We start from the raw sequence: 26,299 nt of genomic DNA, 5'->3' as shown, positions 1-26,299 counted from the left end.
TTGCTCAGCTCCAGGCCTCTCTAGTACGGCAGTGTTTTACCAAAACTCATATTTCGGGAGTCTTTAAGCTGGAAAGAGAACAGAGAAGATTTGTAAGAATGTTGCCTGGACCCGATAGACTGAGCTACAGGGAAAGGTTGAGCAGGCCAGGACTTTATACCTTGAAGCGCAGAAGGCTGAGGGGTGATCTCATAGAGATGTATAAAATCGTGAGGGAAATAGATAGGGTGAATGCACGGTCTTTCACCCAGAGTAGGGGAACCAAGAGCCAGAGGACATACATTTAAGGTGAGTGGGGAAAGATTTGATAGGAACTTGAGGGGCAACCTCTTCACACAGAGGGTGGTGGGTGTATGGAGCAAGCTGCCAGAGGAAGTAGTTGCATCTTTGCATAGTTGATCAGGCAGCATCTCTGGAGAACATGAAGATAGATACAAAGTGCTGGAGTAACGTAGCAGGTCAGCCATCATCTCTGCAGATCATGGATAGACATTTCGGGTCTGGATCCTGAGAAGGATGTGGGCCAAACGCAGGCTGGTGGGACTAGCGTAGATGGGGTATCTTGGTCGGCACGGACAAGCTGGGCTGCAGGGTCGGTTTCTGTGCTTTGTGACTGAGTCTGAGTGTTGTGAATGTGCGGGCGGATTTCCTATGTGTGTTTTTTTAAGGGTTTAACTCTTCTCTAGCGCTGGTGTGGAGCCGTGGTATTCTGCATGAACTCTGCAAGACAAAGACAGGCTGTTTGGCTGCAACTGGGCCCTCGAGCTGCATCTGAGCTGTTCCCTCTCACTCCATCCCGCCCGTGACTGATGTGGGGGGGACAAGAGGCTGCTCATCAGGTTCCCCATTGACCCAGTGTGCAGGGGGGGGGGGGTGTGGGGTGCCACCATCTCCTCGCCCACCCCAGCTTTGCGGCGTTCCTTATCAGTCGGTCTGCGGGATGCTGAAGGAGGCATCTGAATGTCGCACATTACTCCTGTATTCACCGGCTCCGGTTTACCCCCCGAGAACAAATGGGGCGCACCCAGGTAGTGTTAGTGCAAATGTAAGAGTCGATTTAGTTCTAGTGTAGATTTAGTTTTAGTTTATTGTCACGTGCACCGAGATTGTATCAAGCTGTTTTTTTACATGCTGCCCAGTCAGCGAAAAGACTGTGTATGATTACAATCAAGCCGCCCACGTGTACAGTTAAAGGATGAAGAAAATAATGTTTAGTGCAAGACAAAGCCCAGTAAAGTCCGATTAAAGATAGTCCAAGCTTCTCCAATGAGGTAGATGGGAGGTCGGGACCACTTTTTAGCTGTTGAGAGACCCTCTGATAACAGCTGGGAAGAAACTGTCCCTGAATCTGGAGATGTGCGTTTTCACACTCCAGTGCAGTTGTGGTTGAGTTGCCTGATGACGGCTCTGGCTGGTGCTGGTAGTGAGACCTGTCCTCTATTCCTGCAGTGTGGTGGAGCAGCACAAACTCAACCGGGAGCAGTGGGAGGAGAGGATCCAGATCTGGCACGAGGAACACCGCGGGATGTTGAAGTGAGTTCGCACAGAGTGCGCGCGTCGGTGTGATCAATCTGCAAAGGGCCCGTGTGTCCCAAGGACAGGAGGCGTGCATATCCTGGGCCTCTGTAGAAAAATCACATCTAGATCCCTTGCATCCCCTCTCTCTCCATCCCTCCCCACTCTAGTCATTGTAACTCTTGCAACCCCTCTCTCTCCGTCCCTCCACACCCTAGTCGTCGTACTAGATTCACTGTCGTCCTGTTGAGTTTCACTGTCTGTATAACTCTTTATCACCTAGCCCACAGCCAACAATGGACCATTGTGGACTCCACCTTTCGTCGATCATTGTTAACTTTTGCATTTCTTTCATTCATTTGTTCTACATCTCTATATCACCCTCTAACTCTCATTTCCCTTTCCCCAGACTCGGTCTGAAGAGGGGTCTCGACCCGAAACGTCACATTTTGTCCAGAGATGCTGCCTGACCCGCTGAGTTAGTCCAGTGTCGATCTTATATTCTCAAATGGCTTAGGAGGCTATTCGGCCCATCGAGTCCATGGCAGCTCTCAGCACAACCTCATTTCCCTGTTACCTATTCTCCCTCCACATTCCCTCCAACCGCCCCACATTCTACCTCTCGCCCTACACACTAGGGCAATTACAGAGGCCACTGAACCTACTAACTCCCACGCCTTGGTCACGTGAGTGGCTGTGTCATTGTGAGGCAGCCCCTCTCCCAGCTGCACCACTGTGCTCTCTCTCTCAGCTGCTTTGCTCCACCCTGCTACAACAAGATCCAATGCAAATGCCAGGAGCAACAATGCACCCTCTGCAGGGTGTGGCAGTTTGTTGGCCTCAATACTGAATTCTCCCACATTAGGTTACTTGCACTGTCTCTTTTTTATTTTTCCCTCCCCCCCCCCTTGTTTCCCTCCCTACACTCTCTTATTCCCCTCCTCCTCTCTCTCCCCCCCACGTTTCTCTCTCCCCCGCGTTTCTCTCTTCCCCACGTTTCTCTCTCCCCCCCCACCCCCTCTACCGATACGATAGAACTTTGTTCATCCCCGGAGGGAAATTGGTCTGCCAACAGTCACAACACACAACAAGGTACATGAAAACTTGAAATTAAAAGTGAAAACATAAAGAAAAAGACAAGTGACTGTCGGCTGGCTGCCATGTGCTCAGAAACATAGAAACATAGAAAATAGGTGCAGGAGTAGGCCATTCGGCCCTTCGAGCCTGCACCGCCATTCAATATGATCATGGCTGATCATATTGCCTTCACCAGAACAAATGAACAAACAAACAAACGAACACAGGCTTATCCCCTGGGCAGAGGATTTTAAACTAGAGTGCCCCCCCCCTCCCCCACACTGGGTCCCCCTTTGTTCTCCCACCGTCCCTCACAGCGGTCCCCCTAGGGTGGGTCCTCCTTTGTCTTCCCTCCCCCCCTTCACGCTCATCGAACGCTGATCGCCGGTCGATTGCGAGGCCCCACCACCACCAAGGTTCCCGCTGCTGCCGAGGCCTCACCACTCCCCCATTCCCTCCCCCTCTCACATTTCCCTTTCTCTCCCCCTCTCTCTTTCCATCACCCCTTCTCTTTCACCCCTCTCGTTTCTTCATATCATATCATATCATATATATACAGCCGGAAACAGGCCTTTTCGGCCCTCCAAGTCCGTGCCGCCCAGTGATCCCCGTACATTAACACTATCCTACACCCACTAGGGACAATATTTACATTTACCCAGCCAATTAACCTACATACCTGTACGTCTTTGGAGTGTGGGAGGAAACCGAAGATCTCGGAGAAAACCCACGCAGGTCACGGGGAGAACGTACAAACTCCTTACAGTGCAGCACCCGTAGTCAGGATCGAACCTGAGTCTCCGGCGCTGCATTCGCTGTAAAGCAGCAACTCTACCGCTGCGCTACCGTGCCGCCCTTTCTGCCTCTCTCACATTCCCTCCCTCCCTCTCATCCTCTCTTTACAACAAAACTGGCCATTAATGCCGATTGCAATTGTACCTCTGGTTTTCAGTAACCTATTCTCCACAGATTCTTCGTATCACCCACACATCAGGATACCTGCAGCCAATACATCTGCCAACTGCTCACGACTTTGGGATGTGGGACATCATGATCAATCCCATGTCTCATTTCCATATCTCCTTACCACATGAAAGGCTATTGGGCCCATTGAGACGATACTGCCCCCGGAGAATCCCACCAATCCCCCCCCCCCGGCCCCCCAACTTATTCCTCTGTAACACCCCCTCTGTGCCCGCTTCCTGGGCACTTCTCCTGTATTGTGTATCTATGAGTTTGCATTTAAACCTGTTGTCTCTTTCCCAGAGAGGATGCAATGATTGAGTACCTGAAGATCGGCCAGGATCTGGAGGTGTATGGCGTCAATTATTTTGAAATTAAAAATAAGAAGGGGACAGACCTTTGGCTGGGAGTCGATGCCTTGGGTCTCAATATCTACGAACATAATGACAAGTAAGTGATCTAATTTCCCTCCACTGCATCGTTTGTCCATTTGGAATGATTTAACGGCAAGAGCATTCAATTATCATGAGTTTAGTTTGGTTTAGTTTAGAGATACAGTGCAAAAACATACCCTTTGGCCCACCGATTCTGCGCCAACCAGCAATCCCCACACACTAACACTGTCCCACACACTAGGGACAATTTATAATTTTACCAAGACAATTAACCAACAAAACTGTACGCCTTTGGAGTGTGGGAGGAAACCGGAGCACCCGGGGAAAACTCACGCAGGTCACGGGGAGAACGTACTATACAAACTCTGTACAGACAGCACATGTGGTCAGGATCAAACCTGGGTCTAAGGCAGCAAATCTACCACTTCGCCACCATTCCGTTAAAGGATTGATGAAATTATTCATTGCAGCTTGCAAGCCCATTAACACAATAATACACAAACAGATGTACAACACATACCTCCAGATTCAGGGACAGTTTCTTCCCAGCTGTCATCAGGCAATGGAACCATCCTATCACCAACTAGAGAGCGGTCCTGACCTCCCATCTACCTTATTGGAGACCCTCGGACTATCTTTAATCTGACTTTATCTTACACTGAACGTTATTCCCTTTATTCTGTATCTGTACAGTCTGGGCGGCTTGCTTGTAATTTTGTATAGTCTTTCCGCTAACCGGATAGCACGCAACAAAAAAGCTTTTCACTACTTTGGAAAACGTGATCAACTAAACTAAAACAACACTCATGTATAATCTTTCTGCTGACTGGATAGCATGCAGCAAAAAAGCTTTCCATTGTACCTTGATACATGTGACAATAAACTAAACATAATCAGTAATACATTGGATTAATAATCAGTAATACAAGGTAACCTAACCGTAACAGTGCAGAATCCAAGTATGGTGCAACAAAGTCCATAGAATATCATCGTTGCTGTGGTTGTGGTTGGTGTTGTTCAGGAGCCTGATAATTGCTGGGAAGAAGCTGTTCTTGAACCTGGAGGTCGGGGTTCTCAGTCTCCTGTACCACCTTCCCGATGATAGTGGTGTGGTGAGTGTGTGGCCAAGGTGGTGTGTGTCTTTGACATTAGCTGCCTTTTTAAGGCAGTACCTCCTGTAGATAGAGTCATACGGCACAGAAACAGGCCCATTGACCCAACTTGCCCATACTGACCAAGATGCTCCATCTACACTTGTCCCTCCTGCTTGTGTTTGGCCCAAATCCCTCTAAACCTTTCCTATGTAACTACACAGTGGATCGCTCAAATGTAATCATGTATTGTCTTTTCACTGACTGGTTAGCAAGCAACAAAAGCTTTTCACTGTACCTTGGTGCATGCGACAATAAACTAAACTATCCATGTACCTATCCAAATATCTTTTAAATGTTGCCACAGTACCCGCCTCAACTACCTCCTTTAGCAGCTCGTTCTATATACACATCATCCTCTGCGTGGCAATAGTTGCCCCTCGGGTTCCTATCAAATCTTTACCATCTCAGCTTAATCCTATGTCCTCTGGTTCTTGATTTTCCTACTCTGGGTAAAAGACTGTGCATCTACCCTATCTATTCCCCTCATTATCTTATACACCTCTATATTATCATCTCTCAGCTTCCTGTTCTCCAAGGAATAATAAAGTCCGAACCTTCTAACTCTCTCTCTATTGCTCAGGCCCTCATGTCCTGGCAACATCCTCGTAAATCTTCTCTGTCATCCTTCCAGCTTAGGATCACCTTTCCTATAGCAGGATTCTGATGGTGGGGAGGTCAGTACTTATGATGGACCGGCAATGTCCAACACACTCTGCAGCTTCTTTCGTTCCTGGGCGTTTGAGTTACCAAAATGTTATTGACCGGATAACATTATACACAGAGAAGCTAGAGTAACAACTGGTTTTCGTAACATTTTAGGCTTCTGGAGAAGAGTGAGGCCGCTGTGAATGAATGTAGAGACTGTAGTTTGACTGAATCAGTATCTCCTGTAGGAACCATAGCCTCATGGACTGGTTTTTCAAGCTACAATCTGAGTGGTTTAACCCTTTTACTTTGTTGCTGCTGCTGGATCAAGTCATGATAGAAAGCTTTAGAGTTATAGTCATACGGTGTGGAAACAGGCCCTTCGGCCCAACTTGCCCACACCGACCGACATGCCCCATTAACACTAGTCCCACTTCCCAGTGTTTGGCCCATATCCCTCTAAACGTCTTAATAACAAACAATAATGGACTACGATGGCATTGCAAAATTGGGAAATCCAGTGTTTGGGATCGGTATAACAAACATTTTATAAAATTGTGCCCTGACTTCCCCTCTCTTCTTCTTTCTGCTCTTGCTGATGAAAGCTAGCAACCCGAATGCTGCCTTCACCGTATGTACTTGCAACACAACTCATTCGGCCACTTCCGATGGAGAAAGTAATTGAGTTCAAGAACAGCTTCTTCCCATCAACCATTAGGCACTTGACAACTGCACATCACTAACCTCAACTATAAACCTCTATGGACTGTCTTTGGTTGTACTACGGTGCTTTTGCACAAGTATTACAGTTATTAATTTACTGAATTTTTGATTATTTTATCGTATGTGTGTATAGGCACCTTGCGTTTTACATTAGCTTGATTAATGCGTTTTTAGAATAACACGCTCATTTAATTACTACCGAAGTATCATTTACACGTTCCTATTTTCAGAATAATGTGCTCAAATTTATGCCTGGCACCATGTAGCAGTGTAGTTGTGTGCAGTTAATAAGAGATAGGAGCAGAATGAGGCCATTTGGCCCACTGTCTACTCTGCCATTCAGTCATGGGTGATCCATGGATCCCTCTCAATCCCATTCTCCTGCCTTCTCCCCGTATCCTTTGAAGCCCTTACTAATCAAGAACCTGTCAATCTCCACTTTAAAAATACTCAGTCCTGGCCTTCACCGCCATCTGTTGCAATGAATTCCACAGACTTGTCACCCTGGCATATGTTTACTTTAGATTTATGGGATCTTTCTCAAGTACGTAACCCCTATGTATGTAAAATGCGAGATGTCTGTACTGTGTTTCCAGGTCTGTTGTGCTGCTGCATGTAAGAATTTTATTTTCCCGTTATTGGTACAGTTGACTCTTGAACTCTCTTGACTCATGTCCTGAAATGTTGACTCTGTTTCTCATTCCATGGTGCTGTCTGACACTATGAGTGTTTCCAAAATTCTTGTGCCTTTTTTTTGCCAATTTCACCAGCTGCACTGTATGCTTTTTTGTTTTGGGGACAGTCACCGTATTCTCTCTTTCAATTGTAGACTCACTCCCAAGATTGGTTTCCCTTGGAGCGAAATCCGCAACATTTCTTTCAACGACAAGAAGTTTGTCATCAAACCCATCGACAAGAAGGCTCCTGTAAGTCTGTTCTCCCTGGGGTTGGCTTACGGAGAGTGCTACATTTTAGGGAGAATAAAAAACGTGTTTGCATGGATCCACAAATCGATTCATTCATTTACATTTCAAAAAGTTTTATTTAATAGTATTGGCATTTTAGTGTCAACTAAACGTTGTTCTTTTGTTCTATCATTGCCCTTGGGCACGGCAATGGTAGAAAAGGTTTAGTGGGATATGGGCCAAATATGGCCAAATGGTTCTCTCCTGGATTGCAACCCCTGTTGATGCCTCTCGTAGTATCATCGTCATACAACACGGAAACAGGCCCTTCAGCCCAACTCGTCCCTGCCGACCGAAATGCCCCGTCTAAGCCAGTTCCATTTGCCTGCGTTTGGCGAGAATCTCTCTAAACCCTTCCTATCATTGGACCTGGCCAAGTTGCCCGCTGTAGGGGAATCGAGAACCAGAGGACATAGATTTGTTTTTGGGGGGGGGGGGAGGGAAGATTTAATAGGAACATGAGGGGTAATTTGTTACACAGAGTGGTGGATGTATGGAATGAGCTGCTGGAGGAGGTAGTTGAGGCAGGTACTATTGCTGCGATTAAGAAACATTTAGACAGGTTCATGGATAGTAAAGGATTAGAGGGATACGGGCCAAATGCAGGCAGGTGGGACTAGTGTAGATGGGGCAGGTTGGTTGGCGTGGGCAAGTTGGGCTGAAGAGCCATTTCCACACTCTATGACTCTTAGTGTCTTTTAAATACTGTGATAGTACCTGCCTCAGCTACCCCCTCTGGCCACAGGGAGAATGTGCAAACTCCATACAGACAGCATCCGTATTCAGAATCGAACCTGGGTGTCTGGCGCTGCAAGGCAGCAACTCTACCGCTGCACAACCATGCCACTCCTTTTATGCACACCAGCATCTGCAGTTCCTTGTTTTCAAATGTGTTCCCATGCTCCTGGTGTTAAGAACATAGAACAGTAGAGCACAGGAACAGGCCCTCTCCCAACAATGTTTGTGCCTGAAGGTGATCATATCTCTCCATTCCCTCCTTTTCCATACACGTCTCTTCAATGCCACTATCGTATCTGCCTCCACCACTATCCCTGTCAGCAGGTTCCAGGCAATTGCCACCCTCTGTAAAATAAAAAGTTTACCCTGCATTGCCCATCTCACTTTAAAACTTTACCCTCTAGTACTTGATGGCACCTTATCGGTAACGGTGGGAGGGGGTCCAGCCAAGGTCGGCTGTTATAGGCTTGGGTTGGTGCCTTCTGGCCTGAAGAAGGGATGGCAGGGCAGAGCTTTGCACTCCCTTCCCCACTAAACCCTCTCTATTCTTCTGTGTTCATTTCCTTTCACTTTTAACAGGTCAGTTTATAACTGAAGTGTGTTCAGTTTCTCCTCCTCTCCCCATCCCAGTGTTGTAAGGCACAGAACCAGGCCTTTTGGCCCACCTTGTCCATGCCGACCGAACTAGCTACCTGGGCTAGTCCCTTTTGCCTGCATTTGGTCTGTAACCCTCTAAATCCTTCGAATCGACCTTTCTGTCTTTTGAAATTGTGAAGGAAGGAACAGCAGATACTGGTTTACACCAAAGATAGACACAAAATGCTGGCGTAACCCCATGGGTCAGGCAACATCTCTGGAGAAAACGGATGGGTGATATTTTGGTCCCACCCTCTTTTTGATTATCGGTGCCGGCTCTGATTTGTTCTGAACCTTTACAGTTTCCCTCTCCTCTGGCTCTCGGTCTGAAGAGGGTCTTGACCCAAAATGTCACCCATTTTTCTCTGGAGATGCTGCCTGACCCGCTGAGTTACTCCAGCATTTTGTATGTATTTTCTGTCTTTTGAAAGTCTTGATTGCATCCACTTCTATAACTTCCTATGGCAGCTCATTCCAGGTACAGACTCCCCTCTGAGTGAATGCGTTGCCTCTGAGGTCCATCTTAAATCTCTCCCTTCCTGCCTTGAGCCTATGCCAATGGTCCAATGGTACTTTGTTTGTCACATGTACTGAGGTACAGTGAGATCCATTTCTGTATACAGATCAGTAGAAGTATCACTACATGAGCACTTGGATACGTCTTAGATAAGCATCTCAGATACATTACAAGTGTATAGCAGTAGTACATTGAGACAGCATCCAGAGTTGTCAGTTTTGGCGCCATTTTCATGTCCCAGTTTGTAAGTGCAGAGCACTTCACCTGACCATGAAGGCCTGTTGTCCTGGCAACGTTGCAGGAGCCCCTTGTCACTGCTCCACCGCTGTAGGCCGCATCCGGTGCACGTGCTTGGGCCCCAGGTGAGCCGAGCCCTGCGCTGTTTCAGGGCCTCCAGCGGCACACTGCACCGTCGAGGCAGTGCACTCCCTCCCGCTGCTGGTCTGCTTTCTGGCCCTCCGTCCTAAAAGCCTCTACCTTGAGGATAAAATGTTCACTTTATCCATGCTCCTCATGATCTTGGACATCTCAATAAGGTCAGCCTATCCAACCTCTCTCTGAGGAACTGTGCTGGTAACAACATTTCCAGGTTTGAAAACAAGTTTGCGAAAGATAGAAGTATATAGTTATATTTGCAGAAAATGTAAATTAAATTAGCAGGATTCCCTTTAAATCTGTTGACAGAAAGTAGACAACTTTAAATAATTATTTGTATTAAAGTGGGGGCGAAAATCATTATTTTTTAGTTTAGAGGTACAGCATGTAACAGGCCCACTGAGTCCACACCGACCATTGATCAGCCGTTCACACTAGTTCTATGTTATCCCACTTTTTCATCCTGTCCCTACCCCCTGGGGGCAATTTAGAGAGGGACAATTAACCGACAAAACTACAAGGGAGGAAACTGGAGCACCCAGAGGAAACCCATGCGGTCACAGAGAGAACATGCAAACTCCACACAGACAGCACTCAACATCAGGATCACAATGATGCATTGGGTAGAGTTTCTGCCTGAGAGCACCAGAGTCCCGGGTTTGATCCTAACCTTAGTTGTTGTGTGTATGGAGTTTGCTTGTTCTTCCTGTGACCGTGTGAGTTTTCTCCAGGTGCTCTGGCTTCCTCCCACATTCCATAGACGTGTGGGTTTGTAGGTTATTTGAATCCGTTAAAATTGTACGTTGTCCCTCGAGTGTACGATAGTGCTAGTGTACGCGGTGATCACTGGTCGGCGGGACAACTTACAATTTTACCAAAGCCATTTAACCTACAAACCCGCACGTCTTTGGAGTGTGGGAAGAAACCGACTTGGTGGGCCAAAGGGCCTATTTCCGAGCTGCATCTCTAAAGTCTAAAGGATTGAACCCGGGTCTCTGGCACCGTGAGGCAGTAGCTCTACCAGCTGCACCACTGAGGTGTCATCAGTAATTAACAGCAATGAAGGAGGTAAAGGTGCTGGAGGGAGATTGATCCTTGAATCTCTAAATAACCGGAGCAAGTCCCTAGTTGGGGCCTGTTTGTTGAAGGAGCAGCTCTGGAACATGTATCCCACCTCACGGTGCCAGCTCCCTTCACTGTTGCTCCAGCTGAGACGGTAACCACTTCACATCCGTGTTTGAAGGGTTGTGCCAGCTAAAGGGAGTCAGTGACGCTGCTCCCTGTCACCTTGTCCAGCCTGCAGTTCAACCCTCTCCCCAGGGCTGTTACACTGGGCACTCACTGTGGGCCTGTGTGCGGGCACACTGCAGCGGTCGGTGTACATCAGTGCAGAGGTGTCCCTCCCACATAGCGCAGAGACTCTGTGAATAAACTTCCAAGTTCAGTCCCGTTTCTCTCTCGTCCATGTCCAAAATTAATTTTTGTCTCCCTTCCCACTGCATCCGAGTGGTACCGGTGATGGTAAACCTTCCCCTTCACGCCTCTCTCCTGCCCTCTTCCACACTCTATCTCTATCACTCTCTCTCTCTCTCTCTCTCTCTCTCTCTCTCTCTCCCATCCTCCCAAACTCCCTCTTCCCTCCCACTTCACCTTCTCTCTCTCTCTTCCACCACCACCCATGTACCCCTCTTCCACCACTGCTCTCTCTCTCCCCCTCTCCCTCCCTCTCTCCCCCCCTCTCTCCCCCCCTCTCTCTCCACCTTTCCCTCTCTCGTCTCGTCCAGGTACAGGGGCCCTTTCTGTGGAGGGGCTGGAACTCGTTGTGTGGGGGTTTGAGGGGTTGGGGTCCATGTCGAGACTGATCTGCCGCTCTGGGGTGTCGAGACCTTGTGTCTGAGCTGGTCCTTGCACTGAGGGCTGTGAACAGCCCAAGCCTGACGTCTCTCTCTCTCTGTGTCCCTCCCCCACCATCTCTCCCCCTCAGGACTTTGTCTTCTATGCACCGCGGCTGCGAATAAACAAGCGCATCTTGCAGCTGTGCATGGGCAACCACGAGCTGTACATGAGGAGACGGAAGCCCGACACCATCGAGGTGCAGCAGATGAAGGCACAGGCTCGCGACGAGAAGCACAAGCGGCAGCTGGACAAGTAGGGACCGAGTCACAGTCATACAGGCCCTTCGGCCCATCTCGCCCTTGCCGACCAACATATCCCATCTACACTCGTCCCCCCCGGCTACGTTTGGCCCACATACCTCTAAACCTGTCCGATCCATGTACCGCTCCAAGTGTCTTTTAAATGTTGTTGATTAACAACTATGCAAAGGGTTATGTGGAGAAGGCAGGAGAATGGGGTTGAGAGGGAAAGAGAGATCAGCCATGATTGAATGGCGGAGTGGACTCGATGGGCCGAATCGCCCACTTCTGCTTCTATGGCTTATGAACACGTTATAGTATCTCCCTCAACAACTCCTCTGGCTCCTCGTTCCATATAACCCACCACCCTCTGAGTGAAAATGTTGCCTCTCAGATTCCTATTAAATCTTTCCCCTCTTACCTCAAGACTATTTGAGCTGTAATCCGAGGTCCCGCCATTCCTCCGTGCTCCCTGCTGTTCATGGTGTGTGTTCTAGCGCCATCAATTCTCCCAACATACATTAACTTGCATGTCGAGGATTAAACTGCATCGGCCATTTCTCGGCTCATTTCACCCACCCATCAGCACCATCCTGAGATTACCCTCCACACTGGTAACAAATCCAGCAGTCATTCTGTCTGCAGCATGATACGATAGAATGCAGTACAGCCCACAATGTCTGTGCTGAACATGACGCAAGACCAACTTATCTGCCTGCACATAATCCATATCCCTCCATTCCCTGCATATCCATGTGTCTATCTGAAAATCTCTTAAACGTCGCTATCGTATCTGCTTCAACCACCACTCCCCGCAACGCGTTCCAGGCACGCATCGCCCACTCCCGCACATCTCCTTTAAACTTTGCCACTCTCACCTTAAAGCTGGGCCTTCCAATATTTGATTTTTCCATCCTGGGGATAAATGTTCTGACTGTCTACCTTATCTATGCCTCTCTTCCACTCTTCTATCAGGTCTCCCCACAAGCTCTGGTGTCTGTACAGCCTCTCCTTGTAGTTAATACCTCCTAATATGACGCCAAACCCACGTGTCTTTGCGTACTGCACCCAGAAGTGGATCTGCTATCATTCGTTACAACAGCTCCACTCTTTTAAATCTTTATTTCACCAGCAGCATTTCTTCTGTACACTGAGGATGCCTTGATTGTAATCATAACTGGATAGCACAGTTTCTCTGTACCTCGGTTCACGAGACAATAATAATAAACTAAACCAAACTCCTGGCAAACCTCCCTTGTGCCCTCTCCAAAGCCTTCACATCCTTCCTGTCATGGGGCGCATGTGGTGGTCCACAATGTCTGTGCTGAACATGACGCCAAGACCAACTCTTATCTGCCTGCCCTCCGTTCCCTGCATATCCATGTGCCTATCTGAAAATCTCTTAAACGCCACTGCATCTGCTTCAACCACCACCCGTGAAGCATTAGTAACGGCAAGCTTCTGGTGCAGGGCCCAGTTGGAGCAGGAGAAGCTGAAGAGGGAGACGGTGGAGAAGGAGAAGGAGCAGATAGAGTGGGAAACCCGGGACCTGATGCTGAAGCTGAAACATTATGAGGTCCAGACGAAGAAGGCCGAGCAGGGTAGGTCCACCCGCCGCGGTGCTACAGGGCGGAAACAGGCCCTTTGGCCCGACTCGCCCATCCTGGCCAAGATACCCCCTCTACACTAGTCCCACCTGTCCGTGTTTGGCCCACCTCCCTCTAACTTTCCTGTCCATATACCTGTCCAAATGTCTGAAGAAGGGTCTCAACCCTAAACGCCACCATTCCATGTTCTCCATAGATGCTGCCTAACCTGCTGAGTTACTCCAGCATTTTGTGCCAATCTCTGGAGGGAGATGAGTTTAAAGAACAGATGAGGATGGCAGAGTGGTGCCAGAGTGGATCTGCTGCCTCATGGCGCCAGAGACACCAGTTGGAACCTGACTTCGGTTGCTGCCTGTGCAGTTTGCATGTTTTCCCTGTGATCGCGAGGGTTTCCTCCCACATCCCAAAGACATGTGGGTTTGTGGGTTAATTGGCTTCTGCACATTGCCCCTTGAGTGTCGGGAGTGGATGAGAAAGTGGAATCACATAAAACCAGTGTGAAAGGGTTCTGGCCTTTTCCTACCTCTAGTTTCCCTCCCCCCCCCCCTCTACTTTCAGTTTGAAGAACGGTCCCGACCCGAAACGTCACTCATCCTTTTCCTCCAGCGATGCTGCCATACCTGCTGAGTTACTCCAGCACTGTGTCTCTGGTATAAACCAGCACCTGCAGTAACCTCCTCCACATGGATGGTCAGCGTGGGCTGGGTGGGCCAGAGGACCTGTTTCCACACTGTCTCTCACCTGCTGGTGGCGGCTGAGGGTTGTTCATGGTGTCGGGGTTTTGTATCCTAGACCTGGCTGAACAGACGCAGAGAGCCACACAGCTGGATGAGGAGCGGCAGAGGGCCCAGGAGGAGGCCGAGAGGCTGGAGATTGAACGCCTAGAGGCCTTGCGAGCCAAGGAGGAGCTGCAGAGACAGGCTGAGGACCAGATGAAGAACCATGAACAGCTGGTAAATGGGGCGCTGGAGGGACAGGGACTCTACACCTCCACCAGTCCACACTGGGGGCGGCACAGTGGCGCAGCAGTAGAGTTGCTGCCTTACACCGCCAGAGACCTGGGTTCAATCCTGATTACAGGTGCTGTCTGTACAGAGTTTGTATTTTCTCCCTGTGGCTGTGTGGGTTTTCCCCGTGCAAAGATGTGCAGGTTTGTAGGTTAATTGGTTTTGGTAAAATTGTAAATTGTCCCTAATGTGTAGGGTAGTGTTAGGGTGCAGGGATCGCTGGTTGATGTGGACTCGGTGGGCTAATGGGTCTGTTTCCAAGCTGTATCTCTAAACTAAACTAAAACTAATCTGCACTGATCTCTGCTGCATGCAGTACAGGCAGGCCCCTCAACCCAACACGTCCATGCTGACCAAGATGCCCCATCTGTGCTAGTCCCATTTGTTCATGTTTGGCCCATATTCTCTCTAAGGGTCCCGACCCAAAACATCAGCTATCCATGTTCTCCAGCGAAGCTGCCTGACCTGCTGAGATACTCCAGCACTTTGTTTCCTTTTCCCTCTAAACCATTCCTATCCATCTACCTGAACTTTTAGACTTTAGAGATACAGTGTGGAAAACAGGCCCTTTGGCCCATCGAGTCCGGTCTGACCAGCGATCACCCATACATTAGTTCTATCCTGCACATTGGAGACTATTCACAATTTTTTACCAAAGTGGTTGAACCTACAAACTTGTACGTCTTTGCAGTGTGGGAGGAAACTGGAACACCTGGAGAAAACCCGCACGGTTCACACCCAGGCACTGTGGAAGGGGGTATTGGGCAAGGTCTCGAGATGAAGGGAGTGTTGCGGGGTAGGGTGGGACCTGGGAAGGTTGGGGGAGGCGGGTTGCAGGGAAGGGGCTTGGGGAAGCTGTGGGTGGGGGGGGCCCGTTGGGGGAGGGGTCTCTGGGGCAGTGGGGAGGAGATTTGCGAGTGGGGTCCTGTTGGGATGTGGGAGGGGTCACAGTGGGGAGGGGGCATTGCTGGTATCGTACTGTTCCCCCCCCACCCTGTGGCAAGTGGGGAGAGTGGGCCAGGTGAGGGTGTGGGAGGAGGGTACGTGAGGGGTCCCAAGGTTAGTGTCTAGGTGGAGTCGGGGGCAATGCTGGTCTCACGCTGTCTGTCCCCCATGTGGCAGGCGGCGGAGCTGTCCGAGTACACAGCCAAGATCGAGTTGCTGGAGGACGCTCGGAGAGTGAAGGAGGAGGAGGTCTTCGAATGGCAGCACCGGGTGAGGCCGCAGGGCAAGGCCCTGTACACAGACACACGTGCACTCTGAGCGACGCACGCACACGCGTGCACTCTGAGGGACGCCCGCACACGCGTGCACTCACTCCCACTCTGGCGCCCGTTTTCCCCCTCTTTACGCCCCCATTTCTCCCTTTCCCCCCACCCCCCCACACTTTGCTGCCCGTCCACGACCTCTCATCCTGGCTCTTTGCCCTCCCACGGCGCCCATCCCCCCCCTCTCCCCCCATCCTGGCACCCTATTCTCGCTCGCCCACCCCCATTCCCCACCGTCTCTCGTTTTTCACCCTCTCCCACCCCCAGTCTCTGGCCTATCCTGAGTGTGGACCACAGAGTGGGTCTCTGCAGCAGGAGGGAGGGTGTTGGAGCATGAGCTTGACCCCCACCCATGGGTGACCTCTGATCTCTGCCCTCTCCTCAGGCCCAGCTAGTGCAGAACGACCTGGAGAAGACCAAGGAGGAGCTGCACATGGTGCTGTCCACCCCTCCCCCTCCCCCTCCCCCTCCCCCACCCTCCGACTACGAGGTGGTGCTGGTGGAAGAGAACGAGCAGAATGACGTTGAGGAGAATCACAAGTACAGCGTGGATCACAACACCTACAGCGCGGAGCTGGTGTCCGAGGGCTTCCTGGACCACAGGATGGAGGAGGAGCGAATGACTGAGGTGGAGAAGAACGAGAGGGTGCAGCAGCAGCTGATGGTGAGAGTCTACGACTGTAGAATTTAGACTTTCGAGATACAGCATGGAATCAGGCCCTTCGGCCCATAAGTTCGGTGCTTATTAGCAGAAAGATTATACATTATTACAATCGAGGCGTCCACAGTGTACAGATACAGGATAAAGGTAATAACGTTTAGTGCAAGATAAAGTGCAGTGAAGTCCAATTAAAGATAGTGGGAGGTTCGCCAGTGAGATACATGGTAGGTCAGGACTATAGCTGGGAAACTGGCGCTGAGTCTGATCCAATGTTCTTACTTTTGGGTTGTAAACGATGTAAGTTAATGATCTATTGAAGATGGAATATTGATGGAAAAGAATAACAACCACTGCAAGAAGCCCAGTAGCGTGAAAATGGACAGATAATAGTCAAGGTTAATAACTGCAGCGATCGATGGCTGTGTCTCGGTTTTACTTGCCCTGAGTTGATTTGTTTTCTCCTCTCAGTTGCTGAGCTCAGAGCTTGCCCAGGCCCGGGACGATACCAAGAAGACCTCCAACGATATCATCCACCTGGAAAACGTTCGGAAAGGCCAGGACAAGTACAAGACGCTGCGGCAGATCCGGCGGGGGAACACCAAGCAGAGGGTGGATGAGTTTGAGTCAATGTAAGGCTTCACTGACACCAGTCCAAGTCCGCTGCTCTGGGCAGGATTACAAACCATTGGAAGTACCTTTCTCTTGTTGATCTCTGGAGCAACAAGTCCACAGCCTGCATATCTCTTTCTCAACTAAATTTTATATGAAAGTGTCCAAATTTTGGAAAAATCTCTTTTGATCCTCTGCATTCTTGAGCAATGAACCAGATTTTTAGTCATGTAATTGTTTTATAGCTTTTTCAGTGCTTCAACAGAGAAACAAAAAGCCTCCTTTTAATCTGAAACAATGTGCTGAGGTGCACCACTGATTAATTGGGGCCAAAAATAGATTAGTGAAAGTGTTTTTGGTAAAAGAGGGAAATTTAGTCTATGGCCTAATGTATTGGATTCTCGTGGGGAACAGAACTTCTCCTTTTGTACCTGCTTTGTGCCACAAGTCATAGTTACCCATGTTTAAAACATGAACAATACTTGCCACTCCACTGATGTATTTTGTATCAATCACTCCTGGGCTGCTGCAGATACACACACGTGATCAATGCACTTCTGAAAGATTAAGACACTTACTTTTCCTCGTTACCTCCAGTCATGCATTGCCATAGATTTAACGGGAGATCAGAATTCAGCAATGTTTGCTTGCTACAGTCAGTTAAAAAAAATAACGGGGAATGGTTCTTATTTTGTATATTTTTGCTATTACAAGATTTGCACTCCATCACTTAGGATGTCAACGCAATATTATCTTCGAAATAAAAGGCTAGTTCTGAGTGGTACTTTACATAATCTGACTATTTTGTAGCACAGAATCTATTTGTAAAGTTTTTTACTTCTGATCAAAGAAATAGTAAAGCTTATTTGTAAAAAAAATAAAGAAATCCAGTGGCAAGAGTAAACTGTCACATTCTATTTAATCTAATCAACTAAACAGACAACTATTACAGCCAAGTATGCCAGGCTTAGATTTAGATGTAAACACTTATACATGTGTAGGTTTGTATAATTTGACCATTATTTGTTTGTACACTCCTTTAATGTGCTCATTTCTGGCCAGCTTTGCTCCTTGAATCGTGTACTTTGCTGCTCCGCACTTTGTACTTGCAAGTCTTGTACTGATATGGTCTTTGAAATATTGAATTGCCTCTAATAAAGATGTTGGCAAGATTTTTGGTCTTTGGTCTCTTTCCACACTTCAGCTTGTACCTGCCTCTTTTTTCCCTGGAGAGGTATGTGTATCATAAAACTTGCACCATTGGCACATTGCACTTCATTGTGCAGTGAGACCAAGGTGTGCTCAACTTCAAAGTCTGAAGAAGGGTCCTGACTCGAAGCGTCACCTATCCATTTTCTCCAGAATGCTGCCTGACCCGCTGAGTTGCACCAGCACGTTGTGTCTAACGTAAGTTGTGCTCAATCTCCGAAAAAACAGTGCAACATAAGAACAGGCCCTTTGACCCACAGTGTCATGAACATGATGCTAAGACCAATTCTTATCTGCTGCACATAATCCATATCCCTGCATATCCACATACCTATCCGTCTTTTAAAAGCCATTATCGTATCTGCCTCCACCACCATCCATCCCCAGTGGCATGTCCCAGGCCCTCACCGCCTTCTATGTGTAAAAAACAATTGCCCCGCTCATCTCCTTTAAGCTTTGCCTCTAAACCTTGGCAAAAAACTAGCTGTACCCACTGGTTGCAGGCTCCCAACCCATTTATTCTCGCTGGAGCTTTCTGCCGAGTGTCTTGCCATAGAGGGAGTACAGAGAAGGTTCACCAGATTGATTCCTGGGATGGCAGGACTTTCATATGAAGAAAGACTGGATAGACTCGGCTTGTACTCGCTGGAATTTAGAAGATTGAGGGGGGATCTTATAGAAACTTACAAAATTCTTAAGGGGTTGGACAGGCTAGATGCAGGAAGATTGTTCCCGATGTTGGGGAAGTCCAGAACAAGGGGTCACAGTTTAAATTTTTTATTTTTTTTTAATATATTATTTTTGAAAAGCATATGTACAGATAGAAATAAAAGACAAATTTGTTACAAAGTTCTTACATAGCTTCAATTTTTAAATTTTTAAAGAGAGAAAATAAAAAATAAAGAAGAAAGAAAAAAAAACTATAAACTATTGGGAAGAGAGAATAATTTTTTTTTAAAAAGAAAAGGTATAACTATAAAAATTAAAGGGGGTAGATCCGGGAGACAATAACCACAGTTGTACATCCAACCTTAAACTCAAGTTTCAACTTTTAATTTTTAATTTTTATTTTAGTCCTGTGTCAAACCCGTTTACTTTTCTAAAAATTAAATAAATGGAGACCATATTTTAAAAAATAAATCAGGTTTGTCAATTAAGGCAAATCTTATTTTTTCCAAATGCAGGGTCTCTGTCATTTCCGTAGTCCACATTTTAATTGTGGGGGTTATTGGTTTTTTCCAAAATTTAAGTATTAATTTTTTCGCAGTTATTAAACTGTAATCAAGAAAATGTACCTGACTTGTTGTAAAGTTTGTAGTATGTTCTGATAATCCTAATATAATTAATTTTGGATCCATATCCAATTGCTTGTCGATAACTTTAGAAACTATTTTTAAAATATCCAACCAGAAATTTTGCATTTTTATGCAAGTGACGAAAATATGAGTTAAATTAGCTTCTTGAAATTGACATTTATCACAAATAGGAGAGATACTAGGAAAAATCCTATTTAATTTCGTCTTCGAATAATGTAATCTATGTATTATTTTAAATTGTATTAAGGAATGTCTAGTATTTAATGAACATTGGTGTATATGTTGTAAACTTTCATCCCATATATCTTGCATTATGAGTTGGTTCAATTCGTCCTCCCATGCTCGTCTATATGATTCTGATGACGGAATGTCAATATCTAAGAGAGTATTATAAATAAAGGATATTAATTTATTTGAATTGTAATGTCGATTCAGGCATACATCAAGAGTTTCTGGACCTCTAAATTTATATTCTTGCATGTGTAATTTTACATAATCTCTAAGTTGTAAATATCTAAAATAATTATTAACATGTAATCCGTACTTCTGCTATAAATCCTGAAAAGAAAGAAAAGTTCCCTTATGATAAAGGTCTCCCACCCTTTTAATTCCATAACTTTTCCATTGAGCAAATCCTCTATCTAAAACAGACGGTTTAAAAGAAGGGTTATTCGCAATAGGGAGGAAAGCAGATAATTTACTCAGTTTTAAAGTAAGTTTTAATTGTTTCCAGGTACGGATAACACTGTGTATAATCGGATTACCTCCATATGTTTTTTTATTTAAATTTATTGGAGCTAAGAGGATCGCACCAATATCAAATGGTAAACAATCCTCTTTCTCCATCTTTAACCAATCCGGTTGTTGATCTGTGTCATCCAACCAGCAGGTTATATTTTTAATATTAACCGCCCAATAATAAAATAAGAATTTAGGTAAGGCAATTCCTCCAATAGTTTTAGACTTACATAGATGTCTTTTATTTATACTATGAGTGTTGTAGTCCCAAATAAAATTAGTAATAATTGAATCGATTTTTTAAAAAAAACCTTTTTGGAAGATAGATCGGAATTGCTTGAAATAAGTATAGTAGCTGTGGAAGAAAGATCATCTTTATAGCATTACTACGACCAACTAATGATATAGGTAGTGTTTTCCAAAATTGGATATTTCTGTGTAATTTAGTAAGTAAAGGAGGAAAATTTAATTTAAATAAAGAAGTATATTTCCTAGTCACGTAAATTCCAAGATATTTAAACTTTTCATAGGCAATTTTAAAAGGAAATTGTTGAAGTATGGCCGGATTGTGCTCCATTATTGGCATAATTTCACTTTTGTACCAGTTAATTCTATAACCTGAAAATGAACCAAATTGAGTTATGAGATTTAATAAATTCGGAATGCTAATTTCTGGATTTGTAATGTATATTAATACATCATCCGCATATAAAGAAATTTTATTGGTTGTATGTTTAGTGTTATAACCGTGAATATCTGAATTTGATCTAATACTCTCAGCAAGTGGTTCTATAACGAGGGCAAATAGAAGCGGAGATAGTGGGCATCCTTGTCTACAACCCCTAAATAAATGAAATTTGGATGACAGCATTTGATTAGTTAATATTCTAGCTGTTGGGGATGTATATAAAAGTTTCACCCATGAACAAAAATTTTCACCTAATTGAAATTTTTCCATCACTGAGAAAAGATAGGGCCATTCTACTTGATCAAATGCTTTTTCAGCATCTAGCGAAATGATTGCTAAATCTTCGTTTAATAGTCTATTTGAATATATTATATTGAACAAGCGTCTCAAATTGAAAAATGAATATCGTTTAGCTATAAAGCCTGATTGATCGGGGTGTATCAATTTATCTATAACTAGACTTAATCTAAGAGCTAAGATTTTCGCAAATATCTGATCAGTATTTAAAAGAGCTATCGCTCTGTACGAACCAGGGTCTTCAGAATCCTTATCTTTTTTAGGAATGAGTATTATTGTTGATTCAGTCAGTGTTTGTGGTAATCTCTGTTGTTTAAAGGCGAAACTATATACAGTTGGCAAACGTGGAGAGATCAAATCACTAAATTTTTTATAAAATTCATTATTTAAGCCGTCAGGGCCAGGAGTCTTCCCATTTTTCATGGATTTAATGGTCTCTTCAACGTCTTTCATAGTTATTTCTGCGCCCAGTAAATTTCTGTCACTCACATTCAACCCAGGGAGGTTACATTCCTGCAAAAAGTTTTGCATCTGCGCAGAGCTATCTGTTATTTTTGATGAATATAATGTCTGATAAAATTGCAAAAATCTCTTGATTAATATCCTTGGGTAGTTTAAGCAAATCTCCGTTTTCTGATCTAATTTACGGAGTTGACGTGCTAGAATTTCTGTGGTTTATCTCCAAATTTAAAATGTTTTTGTTTAGTATATAATTTAACTTATATTTGAGAGCTGCGATTTTATTATGTATTTCAATAGAGGGAGCAATGGCATTTGTTATGTCTAACTGTTTTATCTGACTTTCTAGCTCATGTTGTTCAATCCGCTTCTTCTTGTTTTGAGACGCTTGAAAGGCAATAATACATCCTCTCACAAACGCTTTAAATGTTTCCCAAAGCAGGAACGCAGGTGTTTCAGGAAGGTCATTTGCGTAAAAAAAAGTTTCAATTTGCGATTTAAGATAGTCATAACATGCTGTTTCATTTAAAATTTGAGGATTAAATCTCCAATTGGTCTGTTTCCCCGTTACTCCTTGAAGTTTTACCCTAAATGTTAAAGGGGCATGATCGGATATAATAATATTATGATATTTTGAATTATACGTATAAGGAATAAGTTTGGAGTCCACCAAGAAATAGTCAATTCTTGAGTAAGTTTTATGCACTGGTGAATAAAATGAATACTCTCGGCCTGAAGGGTTTTCAATTCTCCAAACATCTTTTATATTTGCACTATTTATATAAGAGTTTAATAATTCACACGACTTGGATTTTGTTTTCCTTTGAGTTGACGATCTATCCAAGTAAGGATCTAATGTACAATTTAAATCTCCAATTATCAAGTTATATTGTCCAAATTCTGGAATGGTATTAAATATATATTTTTTAAATAACGGATTATCAAAATTTGGTGCGTAGACATTCACCAATATCAATTTTGTGGAGTATAGTTCTCCCACTAATATAACATATCTACTACCTTCAATGTCAACTATAGAGGAGGTATGTATAAATGGTATACCCTTACGAATTAAAATGGCAACACCTCTTGATTTAAAGGGAAATGATGAGTGAAATAATTTATCAATCCATTTGCTTTTCAATCTATTATGTGCTACATTTTTGAGATGAGTTTCCTGAAGGAACATTATATCAGCATCAATAGATTTTAAATGTGAAAGTACTTTACCTCTTTTAATTGGTTCATTAATACCCTTGACATTCCAACTACAAAATGTAATACCTTTACCCCCTGTTTTCATAGTAGTATCTTGCATCTTAACCGATAAATAGTCTATAATAAAGCAAATGGCCTGGCACCCGAACTACAACATTTTTCTTGAATGAAGGGTGGATGATCTTTTGTACAACGTAGATTGACGCAGTGATGTGGTTCACCTTACCGGAAAAATCGGAGTCCAACTTTTGTAGCTTGGAGGTTACTTCCTCCATGTGTTCATTCATGATTTCACATATTTCAACCTTTGATGAAGCCAACTGGTCCTTAATAATAGTTAGTATTTCCCCCTTCATTCCTTTAAGCGATACTAATTCAACTTTCATCTCTTGGAGTTCAACCGTCATATTCGTTACTTGAGACTTCATACCTGAAAGCTCCTCACCAACAACGCTACGAAATTCTTCCAAACCATTTTTTTTGGGCTGTGGATTCCGGGTTCGTTTGGAAGTTTCTTCCTGAGTCAACGCTGAAGTTTGGGCTGCAGCAGAGGCTTCCATCTGTCCTGGTTCTTCTTCTTCCAACAGTCTTGTTCTAACCATTCCTTTTTTAACGGGGGGGTGCGACTTAGCGACATTTAATATTAAAAGTCGCGATCTGATGACGTCACCCACCCTTCGTTAAGAATTGCCGGTAAGTTGCAACGGGCCCATCCCGTTCCTCTCTCCTTAAATCGAAATTTTCACGGAGCTAGTTGGCGTGCGACTTACTCAGTCCATAGCGCCACCGGAAGTCCGGGGTCACAGTTTAAGGATAAGGGGGAAGTCTTTTAGGACCGAGATGAGAACGTTTTTTTTCACACAGAGAGTGGTGAATCTGTGGAATTCTCTGCCACAGAAGGTAGTTGAGGCCAGTTCATTGGCTATATTTAAGAGGGAGTTAGATGTGGCCCTTGTGGCTAAAGGGATCAGGGGGTATGGAGAGAAGACAGGTACGGGATACTGAGTTGGATGATCAGCCATGATCATATTGAATGGTGGTGCAGGCTCGAAGACCCACATTGTCACTGCACCACACCGAATGGTCCTGATGGCCTTCCACCTAGAATTTGTTGGCCAAGTAATGTTGGAATAGAGGGCAACCATGAAGAATTTTCAGCAATACAGACTATTCCATCGGCCCTCTACCCTTTCCTCTTCAATTTCCTGTGCTGTACTGTTCCATGTTCTGTGTGTTACGTGTCTCCAACTTAAAGGTTGATTGATAGATACCGTGTGGAAATAGGTCCTTCAGTCTACCGAGTCCACTGTTTAAGAATAAGGGGTAGGCCATTTAGAACTGAGATGAGGAAAAACTTTTTCAGTCAGAGAGTTGTGAATCTGGAATTCTCTGCCTCAGAAGCGGTGGAGGCCAATTCTCTGAATGCATTCAAGAGAGAGCTGGATAGAGCTCTTAAGGATAGCGGGGTCAGGGGGTATGGGGAGAAGGCAGGAACGGGGTACTGATTGAGAATGATCAGCCATAATCACATTGAATGGCTCGAAGGGCCGAATGGCCTCCTCCTGCACCTATTGTCTATTGACCATCAATCACCTGTTCACACTATTCAGATCTTTTCCCACATTCTCATCCACTCCCTACAAACTAGGGGCAATTTACAGAGACCAATTCACCTACAAACCCGCACGTCTTTGGAATGTGAGAGGAAACTGGAGCACTCAGTGAAAACCCACTTGGTCACGGGAAGAACGTGCAAACTCCCCACACTGACAGCACCCGAAATCAGGATTGAACCCGGGTCTCTGGTGCTGTGAAGCAGTGGTTCTACCAACTGCACCACTGTGCCACCTCGCCTCAATGACTCTGAGCCAGAGATTTCATGAAGATGTCTACTGTGCTGAGCCACATGTTATGGTTAAGAACTCACAACGTGTCACCATATTATGTTTTTTTGGGCATTTTACTTATTTTTGCAATTGACAAGTCTTCCTCAATTAAGCATCTTTAACTTTAAGCTCTAAAACATTGCCTATCACCAACTCGACCTCCCACCTACCTCATTGCAGACCTTCGAACTATCTTTAATCGGATTTACTGGACTTTATTTTGTGCTGAACATTATTCCCTTTGTCCTGTATCTGTACAGGACAGCTTGATTATAATCATGTATTGTGTTTCTGCTGACTGGAGAGTATTGCAAGAAAAAGCTTTTCACTGTATCTCAGTACACCTGACAATAATAAACTAAAATAAATTGGGGAAGGGAATGCAATAAGTTACTGCTTCAAACTTAGATATCCTGAGTGAATGAAAATAGATGTGAAGCCACAAGTTTCCAGAGAGAAGAATGAGGAGGGACCTCATTGAAACTTACTGAACAGTGAAAGGCCTGGAAAGAAATGGATGTGGAGAGGATGTTTCCACTAGTGGGAGTCTAGGACCAGAGGGCAGAGCCTCAGAATAAAAGGATGTACCTTTAGAAAATTGATGAAAATTTTCTTTGGTCAGAGGGTGGCGAATCTGTAGAATTCATTGCCTTGGACGGCTGCGGAGGCCAAGTCAATTGATATTTTTAAGACGGAGATTGACAGATTCTTGATTAGTACGGGTATCAGGGATTAGGGGGAGAAGGCAGGAGAATGGGGTTGAGAGGGAAAAATAGATCAGCCATGATTAAATGGCGGAGTGGATATGATGGGCTGAATGGCCTAATTCTGCACCTATAATGAACATGAGACCTGGAGGCAAGGTTTACAAAATGGCACGTGTAAAATTTATTAAGTAATAAGAGTAATCAACAATAGTTATGAAAAGGAAACATGTACAACGTACCCTGAACTGAATAATAGTCAGTGCTGGGTTAGATATTATCAGAGATCACAGTGCACCAATACACTGCACAGGCGACATTTTGGGTTGGGACCTTTCACATTGATTCATACAAACTGTAAACTCTCTTTGTAACGGACTGGGGGGGGGGGGCGAATGGTGTTCTGTTGTTGCCGATTGTCAGCTATAACCAAGTAAGGCATTAGATAGTATTATTGTATTATTAGTATAAACAAAGAACTGCAGATGCTGGTTGATATACAAAAGGACACAAAGTGCTGGAGTAACTCAGCGGATCGGGCAGCATCTCTGGAGAACATGATAGGTGACGTTTCACATCAAGACCCTTCAGACTATCGGTCTGGAATCAGGCTTGGAATCAAGGTTTGTTGACGAGGATCGGCGGAGTCATTGGTCACAGCCAGCGGGTGACCGGAGCGGTGGCGGGTGTGGGCCAGCAGCGGTCAGGGTGGCTGTGCGGGTTAGGGGTGGCGTCAGCAGCCTGGCCTGGTGGTGAAGGTCGGTAGATCCGTCCATTATAACCGAAATCCAGTA

General features: G+C 45.4%; 1 protein-coding gene across 2 annotated transcripts in view; it reads left to right on the top strand.

The window, feature by feature from the left end:
• Positions 1 to 18,162, top strand: part of LOC144596606 (ezrin-like) — a 53,346-nt gene extending 35,184 nt beyond the window's left edge. For both annotated transcript variants that reach the window (XM_078405124.1, XM_078405126.1), the window contains 9 exons: positions 1,450 to 1,533; positions 3,859 to 4,005; positions 7,302 to 7,398; positions 11,688 to 11,851; positions 13,309 to 13,439; positions 14,238 to 14,398; positions 15,575 to 15,667; positions 16,106 to 16,384; positions 16,850 to 18,162. In XM_078405124.1, coding sequence (XP_078261250.1) covers positions 1,450 to 1,533; positions 3,859 to 4,005; positions 7,302 to 7,398; positions 11,688 to 11,851; positions 13,309 to 13,439; positions 14,238 to 14,398; positions 15,575 to 15,667; positions 16,106 to 16,384; positions 16,850 to 17,014 — 1,321 coding nt within the window. In that variant the 3' untranslated portion in view covers positions 17,015 to 18,162. The remainder of the gene's footprint in view (positions 1 to 1,449; positions 1,534 to 3,858; positions 4,006 to 7,301; positions 7,399 to 11,687; positions 11,852 to 13,308; positions 13,440 to 14,237; positions 14,399 to 15,574; positions 15,668 to 16,105; positions 16,385 to 16,849) is intronic.
• The last annotated feature ends 8,137 nt before the right edge of the window (positions 18,163 to 26,299 follow it).

This window comes from Rhinoraja longicauda, chromosome 9 (assembly GCF_053455715.1).
Source record: "Rhinoraja longicauda isolate Sanriku21f chromosome 9, sRhiLon1.1, whole genome shotgun sequence".
In the NCBI taxonomy this organism is placed as follows: Eukaryota; Metazoa; Chordata; class Chondrichthyes; order Rajiformes; family Arhynchobatidae; genus Rhinoraja; species Rhinoraja longicauda.
This window is presented reverse-complemented; position numbering and strand designations above follow the sequence as displayed.